The sequence below is a fragment of the Diabrotica undecimpunctata genome, chromosome 5, assembly GCF_040954645.1.
Source record: "Diabrotica undecimpunctata isolate CICGRU chromosome 5, icDiaUnde3, whole genome shotgun sequence".
Taxonomy (NCBI): Eukaryota; Metazoa; Arthropoda; class Insecta; order Coleoptera; family Chrysomelidae; genus Diabrotica; species Diabrotica undecimpunctata.
This window is the reverse complement of record NC_092807.1, coordinates 120,772,754-120,783,917: the sequence shown is the minus strand read 5'-3', so window position 1 is coordinate 120,783,917 and position 11,164 is coordinate 120,772,754. Positions and strand designations below refer to the sequence as shown.

The following is an 11,164-nucleotide window of genomic DNA, read 5'->3' as shown; positions in this document are numbered from 1 at the left end:
TTCAATTACATCTTAGATCTAAAGTTTTTGATGCATGCATTATTCCGATATTAACTTATGCGGCACAAACATGGACAATCACAAAAAAGAATATGAATATACTTAGAGTCACTCAACACACGATGGAAAGAGCAATGCTAGGTATATCACTTAAGGACAAGAAAACAAACACATGGATAAGACAGAAAACCAAAGTCACCGATGTGGTGCAAAAATCATTAAAGTTGAAATGGGAATACGCTGGACATGTAGCTAGGAGCGATCTAAACAAATGGCACAGATCAATTTTAACCTGGAGACCATACCAACACAAAAGACCCAGAGGCAGACCTCCTATGAGATGGACAGATGATCTGAAAAGGACTGCCGGGAAAAATTGGCTACAAGTAGCGTACAATAAAAAACAATGGAAAGGAAGACTTGAAGAGGCTTATGTTCAGATGTGGACGTGAATGGCTAGACGACGAAGAAGAAGAAGAACCCAGATCCAACAAGGACATTCAAAAAATCTTGTATTATCGAAAAAAAAAAAAAAATGTGGGATCAAATGGGTTAATGACGTATAATATGTATTATTAAAATTAGTAGTAGTTTTGTGGATAGGTTTCGCTGGTGTTTTCATTACGGAAAGACAGACAGAATTATCAAGTTACAATATTGATGCCATTAAATGTAGGAGTAGGAATTTTAGGCATATTATTTTTTTCTAAATCAGAAATTTATCATCGAACTCAATTGGTTCCTGAATATCATCTATTCATTATTCTATATACTATATCATTATTCGTTTATTTTTTAAGAACACATCTACAAGTAAATAGTATTTGCTTACAAACTATTTCTAAATAAAAATACTACAATTACCTTAATCGTAGTACATATTTTTATTTAGAAATAGTTTGTTATTAAAAAATAGTAAATTATTAAAAAATACTATAACCAGTGTTATATAAAAACCGAATATAAAAGTAATCTTTGCTCCACAATCTTGGTACACAAATGCTCGCACGCGGGCCATCAGTACGCATAAACGAATACTTTTGATGTAAATACATGCGTTTGCTATCGTGTGTTGGGACGTACACATTTACCGAAGGCGTTTGGTCGAAAGGCTTCGGCCACATGCGTTCGCCAAATGTGTACGCGTCTTTATACTAACGCAAAAATCACCACAATTTAGGAGATTATTAGCACGCACTTAGTCATTCGACTGCATATTAGGGAGTTATGGGTCAAATATTTTATAAGTACGGAGCGAGAATTCGCACGCAAGTGTTGAAAGGTTCAGGAAAATTACATTTCCTTAATTCCCTATGTGATAGCTATTTTGCTGTAACAGTTATTTCGACCATACTCGGTCGTCAGAGCCTCGTCAGTTTTCTAATGAGAAAACAGATTATCTACATTAGAAAAAGTGGATATTTATTAAGTTATATGAGACGATAAAGTTCAATTACAACGTTAATATAATATAAAAATTTATAATAATAGCGTATGTCACAAATAAAGATATTACAATTTTTAGTGCCCAGTTTCCAGTCTATCTCCATACTAGACGAGGACAGACTTGCACCATAAGATTGAGTCACTTCTCGTTGAAACTTTGTTAAAACGCTGAAGCGGACTAGTACTATTTGACCAGCTTTAGTAAGCCACAACAAACAATTTTTACACTGGTAGGAGTTTTCTCAGTCACTCTCATCACCTCTTTTTGGCGAGAAAACAATTTAAAACAACAAAGATGGGGAAGTTTTCCCAGTGTGAATCATTACATGTCTTTTTAAATTACTTTGATGAGAAAAACCTTTAAAACAAATTTCACACTGGTAAGGCTTTTCTCCAGTGTGCACTCTCATATGTATTTTCAAATAACTTGGTTTACTAAACTGCTTAAAACAAATTTCACACTTGTAAAGGTTTTCTCTAGTATGAACTTTCGTATGTTTATCCAAAGAATTTTTATGAGCGAACTGCTTAAAACAAATTTCACACTTGTAAAGTTTTTCTTCAGTGTGAACTTTAGTATGTATATCCAAAGATTTTTTATGAGTGAACTGCTTAGAACAAGTATTACACTCGTAAGGTTTTTCTCCAGTATGCAATCTCAAATGTATTTTCATATTACTTTGCTGTGAAAACCGCTGAAAACAAATTTGGCACTTGTATGGCTTTTCTCCAGAATGCGTTCGCAAATGCTTTTTCAAATTTTGTGCATTACTTAACTGTTTTAAACAAGTATCACACTTGTAAGGTTTTTCGCCTGTGTGCACTCTCAAATGTGTTTTCAAATTTCTTGCTTTGGTAAACTGCTTAAAACAAATTTCACACTTGTAAGGTTTTTCTCCAGTGTGAACTCTCAAATGCCTTTTCAAACTTTCTGTTTCACTAAATTGCTTAAAACAAATTTCACACTTATAAGGTTTTTCTCCAGTGTGCACTCTCAAATGTCTATTCAAACTAACTGCTTGACTAAATTGCTTAAAACAAAAGTCACACTTATAAGGTTTTTCTCCAGTGTGCGTCATCAAATGTTTTTTTAAATTACTTAGCAGCGAAAACCGCTGAAAACAAATTTGGCATTTGTACGGCTGTTCTCCAGTGTGTGTTCGCAAATGATTTTTCAAAGTTCCTGTTTGAGTAAACTGCTTAAAACAAATGTGACACTTGTGAGGTCTTTCTCCAGTATGCGTTAGAAAATGCTTTTTCAACGTACTAGTTCCAGAAAATTGCTTCAAACAAATTTTACACTTATAAGGTTTTTCTCCAGTGTGCGCTAGCAAATGATCATTCAATGCTCGTGTGTGAAAAAACTGCTTACAACAAATGTGACACTTGTAGGGTCTGTCTTCAGTATGCGTTAGCAAATGATTTTTCAATGTCTCAGTTCTTGAAAATTGCTTAAAACAAATTGTGCACTTGTAAGGTTTTTCACCAGTGTGCGTTTTTATATGATCTTTCAAATGGTGTGCTACACTAAACTGCTTAGAACAAATTTCGCACTTGTAAGGTTTTTCTCCAGTGTGCAACCGCATATGTCGTTTCAAGCCAGATATTGTACTAAATTGCTTAAAACAAATTTCACACTTGTTCGATTTTTCTCCGGTGTGTGTAGTCAAATGATTTTTAATGTCTGTTGGACAGATCAGCTTGAAACAAATTTGACATTCTTCGGTCTGAACTTTGATATTTTTATTTAATGTTTTTCCCTCGCCGCATTCGCTCATATCGTAGTTTCCTTTTTGATATGAAGGTTTAGTTAATGTTTGCACAATTTGCATTTTGTACTCCTCTTGGAGGAAACCTAAAATATAAAATAACTATGTGAATATTTTACTGGAAGGAAAAAATAATACATAAAGAGTTTCACAAGCAAAGGGAAGAAAACAGTTTCTGGAACGCAGTTGTAAATTGATCTGCACTCTGACAATTTTTTGGGGAGGGTGATTCATTGCTACGAATTCTACTGATACTCCTCATTGAACTAATTTTAGAACTGTCAACTGTTAAGACATTCTACAATTCCAGCAGCTGCATATTTTTTTAGAATTTAATTATTTTATTAGAAAATAACTCTACCATTATATCTCTGAATGTGCCTTTGTCGTTCTGTGAATTTCGTAGTTATCCGATCTTGCGTACGTAAATTCCTACGATTAAAGCTTTTACCATAATCAATTTCTTAAATCAACACATATCATTTAAAAATATTCATGTTATCTAAAAACTGCTATTAACAAGGAAATTTTGTGCTGCGGCGGCGAAGATCGTATTACCATCGAATTCATACTGCATATTACATTTATGTTGATTATTGAAAATTAAATAATCTGGTAGTATTTAATATTTTAGTGGTAGTGGAAATTATACAGCCAGTAAATGATCAATCGGCAAAAATGATATTTTAAAACATGCGAACAGTTTTTGCAATCAGTGTTTAACTTACTAGTAACAGGATATATATATATATATATATATATATATATATATATATATATATATATATATATATATATATATATATGAAAATTACTAAGTTCTCGGGAAGAACTGCGTTGAGAATTTGTTACTCGACGTTTCGGCACCCATTTTTGAGCCATTATCAAGAGTGATACGGTTCCGTTCGAGTTCTGGGTCTCAATCTGCCTACTCCCCTCACTGGTGACGTACCAGTACCTTGTTCCGTATCAATACGAGAACCGTCAAACGGCACTGAGGTCTCAATCTGCCTACTCCTCAGTGTCGAGTGACAACCGGTCTTACCCTGTGTGGCAGCTTTTATATTCTATCAGTTTATATCAGAATATATATATATATATATATATATATATATATATATATATATATATATATATATATATATATATATATATATATGTATATATATATATATATATATATATATATATATATATATATATATATATATATGTATTAACTATAATAAAGCATTCGATAAAATATGACATAAACATTTAATGAATGTCCTGAAATCAAAGAAGATTGACTACAACGACCTCAGGATCATATCAAATTTATACTATAAACAGCGAGCAAAAGTACGTGTTAACGAACAGCTGTCAGAAGAAATTGAAATTAGATGTGGAGTAAGACAGGGATGCGTATTGTCGCCAATTCTTTTTCAATGCCTACTCCGAAGAGGTCCTGAAAAAAGCTCTTGAGGGTGAAACAGCTGGAATAAAGGTTAATGAAGTTCCCATTAACAACATTAGATATGCGGACGACACTGTGATCTTAGCCGAAAACATTGAAGATCTTCAGAGACTGGTGACCAGAATAGCAGAGTATGGAAAAGAGTATGGTCTAACAATGAATGTCAAGAAGACGAAATTTATGAGAATATCAAAAACTCAAATGAATAACGAGCATCTTCTAATAAACGAAACCAACGTCGAACAAGGACAAATATGCATACCTGGGAACAATGATTAACTCCACAAATGATTACAATCAGGAGATAAAAATAAGAATAGAAAAGGCTAGAGCAAATTTCAACAAAATGAGAAGAGTTCTATGTACCAGGGATTTAAAACTGGAACTAAGAGTTAGGTTGCGAGGTGCTATGTTTTTTCAACTTTATTTTATGGAATGGAATCTTGGACCTTGAATGCGACATCAATGAAAAAACTGGAATCATTTGAGCTGTGGGTGTACAGAAGAATTCTGAAAATATCATGGACAGAACACGTCACAAACAAAGAGGTTCTGGGAAGGATGAACAAAGAAATGGAAATTTTAAATTCGTATTACACGTGGAGAGAAATACACCTTGCTCCAACTGATTATGCAGGGAAAGATCCAAGGAAAGAGAAGCATAGGGAGGCATAGAATGTCATGGCTGCGCAACCTGAGAGAGTGGTACGGATGTACATCAAATGAACTTTTCAGAGCAGCCGTCTCAAAAGTCCGAATAACTATGATGATTGCCGACCTCCGCCGCGGAGATGGCACTTGAAGAAGAAGATATATATATATATATATATATATATATATATATATATATATATATATATACATATATATATATATATATATATATATATATATATACATATATATATATATATATATATATATATATATATATATATATATATATATATATATTCTATCAGTTTTTTGTATTATAAGAATGGATGTAACCATTGGTATAAGTACACAACATACATGTCACAGACCTCTCTCACAAGAGGAGTTTTTCTTATAATACAAAAAACTGATAGAATATATATATATATATATATATACATATATATATATATATATATATATATATATATATATACATATATATATATATATATATATATATATATATATATATATATATATATTCTATCAGTTTTTTGTATTATAAGAATGGATGTAACCATTGGTATAAGTACACAACATACATGTCACAGACCTCTCTCACAAGAGGAAAAATAAATTATCTGGAAGGTATATGCTTGGGGAAAAAGCACTACCTCCAACAGAAGCTGTCAGGAGCTGTTGCTAACAGATAACAAATGGTTTTTAACCTCCATCTACAAATCAGCGTGGACGAACGTCTATTAAGTTGGATGAATCCCAAAAAAATACCCTCCGCAGAACTGTAAGTACATTCATTTTTCTTTAAAAATAGGGCCCCAACTCTCAAATCTATATTAACTTAAATCTATGATACTTTCCTAAAACGAGCCTGAATTATTAAGAAAAACATAAGATCTTAACTTTCGACATATATAAAACGATGCCGGAATTCCATTTTAGCAGATAAGGAGGAAATAGGCAAATTTTGGCAAGATACAACAAATGCAAATGCACAGTAAGCCTTTGTTAAATGTTTGACGCTAGATGGAATAATGGAAAATGTTATTGAACCAGTAATAGTAAGGGTCGGTGCCAACGAGTCAGAAGACTCAATGGATTCCCAATATTCCGATGATTTATAAACCAAGCTATAAAAAAAAGTTTAATGTGGTAAATATAAATATTCTTATCGTTGTAATATACTTTTATCCAAAAAGGTTAAGAATGAATCTACTATATTTGTGCTAAATATGCTAGGTATGATACAACTGCTTATATTTGAACGAAGGATACTGAGAAGAATATTTGGTGGCATCTGTGAAAATCACTGTAAAGGACCACATATTACCCATTAAAATGTATGTAGAGCTATCAAAATGTGGACCGATATTACTTTGGATTTTCTTATTAGTAAATAGCATATATGATTTGCACCTCATACAATTAGTATATCATATCGCACTTATGAATCACCCTATTTAATTACTTGTCAGAGTATAGGCACCATATTGGTCATTTCACTATTTTTTTTAAAACAAGTTATGATATAAATAAATAAAATAAAAGTTCAACTTTGACACCCTTTATTTCGGTTATTATCAACTATCTTACTAAGGTAACTAAGCTTAAATCGACCTATTTTAATCTCGGGAATCTTACTACTTACTTTCTTCATTTGCTGGTTTTTCTTCAAATAGTGGAAATTTATGTTCATCTGGTTCAATTTCAGTTTTTACAGATAATTCTTTTAAATCTAAATAACCAAATGTATCCTGTGCACTTTCTGTCTTGGGTTCTTCCATAATTTCAATTTTAATGGTATCCAGAGGGCCATCAGCCAGATCATGATTTGGTGTTTCGATTTTACAAGATTTTTCACTAACTTGCGATATTTCCATACTGTTAAACTTGATTTTATATATCTTTTTCACTTTTATGTTTACACCAGAAACGATATACAATTAATTAATATTAATAATGTTAATTTTAATTGTAATTTGTAATTTTTATACTAAAACCAAAGAATATAGACGCTTAAAACCAAACTTCATGTGGTTAAGTGTCAAAACTGTCAGAGTATAAACAAAACAAGAAAGATCAGGGCCCAGTAGCGTTACGTTAAAAGAAAGTGGTAAGAAAGTCCTTTTTTACATGAACAAAGAAACATTATCTTTATTTTTAATATTAGTAATATTTATGAATATCATTCATTAATTATATTATATAATCATTAATACCATTTTTAATCAGATGAATATGGATGAATAGTAGAATTTCAAAGTTATTTTGTCAGCCTCAATGCAGGCAACTCCTTATTGTCGAAATGATTGAAATTTAACCTAAAACTCAAAACCAAAGAATATATTTATATTCTTTGCTAAAACCCTGCTAAAACACGATACACTCAACTAAAACATAGTACATGTACATCTGACATCTGCTGAACTAAAAAACCTAAAACTAACCTCAAACATAATTTCATAAATTTCGTAATAATTTTAATTTAAAAGTTCAGTAAATTAAATACAAAATGAATTTATTGTTAAAGCAAATAAAAAATATTCGACTAGATCTTAATTGTAACATAAAAAACTTTAGTGTATTTCCTGTCCTAAGATTAAAAGAAAGTAAGTTTTCAATGTTGAAAATGTTTGGATTTTTAATTATTTTTTTTAGTACAAGAAATTCAGAATGATAAAGAATTAATTATCTCTGCAAAACATGTACCTTCGGGAAGAGAACCTTATCTATTGAAAAATGATCACCCAACTGCATGCTCAGTTTGTGCCTCTGGTTTAGACATAAAGCATACAGATGTTTTAATTTTAAGTCAATTTGTAAGAACAGATGGATGCATGCTACCAAAAAGAATCACAGGATTATGTACAAGATCACAGAAACGCATTGCAACATTGGTAGCTATGGCTCAAAAATCAGGTAATCAATATCGGCCATAAATTAAAAAGTATTGTTGGTTCTGAATTTGTGTCACAAAGAGCCTAGCTTATTAACATTTTCTCAATTGTTTTTTCACTTTTTCCATTTATGTGATATTCCCACAAAATCTTGTAAATACATGGTTGGATTTTGTTTGTTAAAATATAACTTGATAAGGTAATTCTTTGACAATGCCATAAGTACCTAGAATAGGTCTTTTATTCTATGATCATGTAATAAATGTATCTCTGAAACAGGTAATAATCTTACTTAAGTCTAGATTTTTTTTGGAATGAAACACATATTTATAGCACACACAAAGGATCTTTCAGTTTGCAATGTGGAAAGGTCTATGAGACCAAACGACTCCTTTGAAATCTGCAATCATATATCTTACAAGCAGGCTTTGGGCCTCAGCTGAAATTTTGAGGATAAAAATATTCATTAGATAAATACAGCAACTGATTTAAACATTGTTCACAAACTATTAATTAATAAAAGTATTAAACTAAGTTTTAGTAATGGTTGTAACCTATTTGGCTCTAAGTTCATCAAGATTAGGTTCCAACAAGAAAAATGAATCACCTTGGAAATGTATGTATGTACAGAAGGAAGTATATGGACATTAAGTATTAGATAAAAAAATTTTGAAATTAAAAATTGTTAAAAATGAGATACGATCGGTAAATAATATTACTAGCTATAGCCAGATCCAGTTATTATGTGCTTAAATACCACATTGTCTTTTTATTTTAAACACCTTTTTTATCTTTCTGTACACCAAGCCAGGGCTTGAATGCACATCCACTTAACCATTCGACAGTGAAGTGAATTAGAGTCAGCCACCTGACCTGCTTGGCTATCTGACCATATGATACAAGTAAAGCATTGTCTAATATAATGAACTAACTGAACAATTGACTTAAGCAACTAACTACTAAATTGCAAAATTTTATGATTAAGTACTGTGAATTTTACAAATGTTCATTAATATAGAGTTATTGGTTTATAGTATGATTGCCTTTTGTTAATTTCTTTCTGTCTTTTAATTGTGAAATAAAGTATGTACTTGTTTTATGTATCATATAATAATTTTATTGTTGTTTTTTTCAGGATTAATGCCAAACTTAACACCAAGTTATAGCCATAAAGATCCCAAAAAAAGATACAGATGGAAAAGATATAATAAGTATTTTGATGAGAGTACCATTAAAATAAAATGAATGTTATGAATTAAGTTATTCATAAAACAAATAAATTTATATGTTAATGTTACTTTTATTATTGCACCTCAATAGTGAAAATTACAGTTAAAAAAATAAAAATTAAGGTGTATAAATAATACTCTACCACCTGTCCCCCACCACTGCTTTCCACTCTACTCTACTGCTACCACTACGCTACTTTAACTTCACTAATGAAACCAGTATTGAGGGAGTATTCTCTTTTTTTAATAAGGGTGTAAAACTCTAAAAAGATGTGTGTTGGATTCAGAGTAAAAGGATACGCCTGAATGCATTTCCCCTCTTGAAAGTCGTGCCCTCGGGTGCATCCATGATGCTCTGCCTACCAACTAAAACCACCGTCAGTTACACACGTGCGGTTAGTCTTGTTTACGCCACCCTAACATGTATGCGCGGCTTCCTTCTCATCTGTTTTTCCCTTAAGCCCTATTTGGTGATTTTCTTGACAGAAACAGACGGAACATCATAACTTGTTCAAGGGCTGTATTTGCCCTATTCATTTTGGGCCCATTCTCAAAGTGCCTCACTAGTATGACCAGGTCGTCTGTGTAAACAAATGGCTGTATTCCCTCTCCTAGGTTAATCTCCAATATGTCAATAAAGAGAACATTTTAGAGCAACGGACCTAGCACCGAGCCCTGTGGCACTCCCGCAAATGTCTTCATTATGTCATCTTTAGTTATATTAATGATCCTATCTGTAAAATAATCCCTCACCAAATTCTGCAGGTATGGGGCTATTTCCATTTCTTCTAATAGTCTTATGATTTTCCTCCAGCTCGCGTTGAATGCGTTCTTGATATCTAGGAAGAGTGCCACTATGCACCCACCATTGCATGCTTCTTTTTCCTTTGCTAACCTGTTTATTGCAGATCTGCCTTTTTTGAGCCCATACTGGCGTCCGACAGGCCTCTCTTTTCTTCTTCGAGCCTTAACTTTATGAGGATTTCGAATAGCTTGCCTAGTGTATTTAGCAAGCATATTGGCCTAAAAACACCCGGTTCTTCCATTTCTTTCCTTTCCTGCTTGCATTATCCCTTCCATTGTGAAGCCGTTTGTTGGTGCCTCCGTAATTATTATTTGGAAGGTTTCCTCCGCTATTTGCGGAAACGGTGCTTCCGCTTATTTCTCTGGTTAATTCTTTCTTTAAGGCTTTTAGTCTTTCAGCCTCCTCTTCTACTAGATTTTTTCTTTTTAATTCGTTATAATTTCTTCTTAAAACTTATGTGTTCAGAAGAAGTGTTGAGATAGTCTAGCCTAGAAAAATTCGTCTCGTTTAAGAATTTAACGTGTTTGTGTAAAAGTGAAGTAAGTGGTCTGAAACAGAAATTAATAAAGCAGTAGATTTTTACGTTGAATATGAATGGCTATGGAATATATATATCAAGCATTTAAAGAATAAGTACCTATTGCTGAATTAAAACAATAAGTTTATTTTGATTTTACGATTTCCACTTCTAAAATCCTTATCAAAATATAAAACATTTAAAAAAAGTTTTACTTTTTACATGTCTTTACATGCAGCTTATTAACAAAATAAAACTAGATCCATTAAAACAAACATTTAAACATATTTTTGAATTGTTTAGTCATACAGTTATAGATTAGTATTTACAAATCGAAAGCTTTTAAACGAAATTGATGAATGTATACTCCCGTTATTCACTATTATTC

At 31.9% G+C, this 11,164-nt stretch overlaps 2 protein-coding genes across 2 annotated transcripts; one reads left to right on the top strand and one right to left on the bottom strand.

Moving 5' to 3' along the window:
* Positions 1-1,377: 1,377 nt before the first annotated feature.
* On the bottom strand, positions 1,378-7,378 carry LOC140441714 (uncharacterized). Its single transcript, XM_072532597.1, has 2 exons — positions 6,977-7,378; positions 1,378-3,301 (listed from the first exon to the last, which is right to left on the bottom strand). The coding sequence occupies exons 1-2, from the start codon at positions 7,206-7,208 to the stop codon at positions 1,728-1,730; spliced, it is 1,806 nt and encodes a 601-aa protein (XP_072388698.1). The 5' UTR covers positions 7,209-7,378; the 3' UTR covers positions 1,378-1,727.
* A 346-nt stretch (positions 7,379-7,724) lies between these two features.
* On the top strand, positions 7,725-9,518 carry mRpS18A (mitochondrial ribosomal protein S18A). The gene is made up of 3 exons (XM_072532598.1): positions 7,725-7,937; positions 7,987-8,247; positions 9,361-9,518. Exons 1-3 carry the CDS (start codon positions 7,841-7,843, stop codon positions 9,468-9,470), a joined length of 468 nt encoding a protein of 155 aa, XP_072388699.1. The 5' UTR covers positions 7,725-7,840; the 3' UTR covers positions 9,471-9,518.
* Positions 9,519-11,164: the final 1,646 nt, after the last annotated feature.

Coding starts and splice junctions, on each gene's coding strand:
- LOC140441714 (XM_072532597.1), bottom strand. CDS start 7,208: ATGGAAATATCGCAAGTTAGTGAAAAATCTTGTAAAATCGAAACACCA. Junction 3,302..6,976: donor AAAACCAGCAAATGAAGAAA/GTAAGTAGTAAG, acceptor TTTATATTTTAG/GTTTCCTCCAAGAGGAGTAC.
- mRpS18A (XM_072532598.1), top strand. CDS start 7,841: ATGAATTTATTGTTAAAGCAAATAAAAAATATTCGACTAGATCTTAAT. Junction 7,938..7,986: donor TGTCCTAAGATTAAAAGAAA/GTAAGTTTTCAA, acceptor TATTTTTTTTAG/TACAAGAAATTCAGAATGAT. Junction 8,248..9,360: donor AGCTATGGCTCAAAAATCAG/GTAATCAATATC, acceptor TGTTTTTTTCAG/GATTAATGCCAAACTTAACA.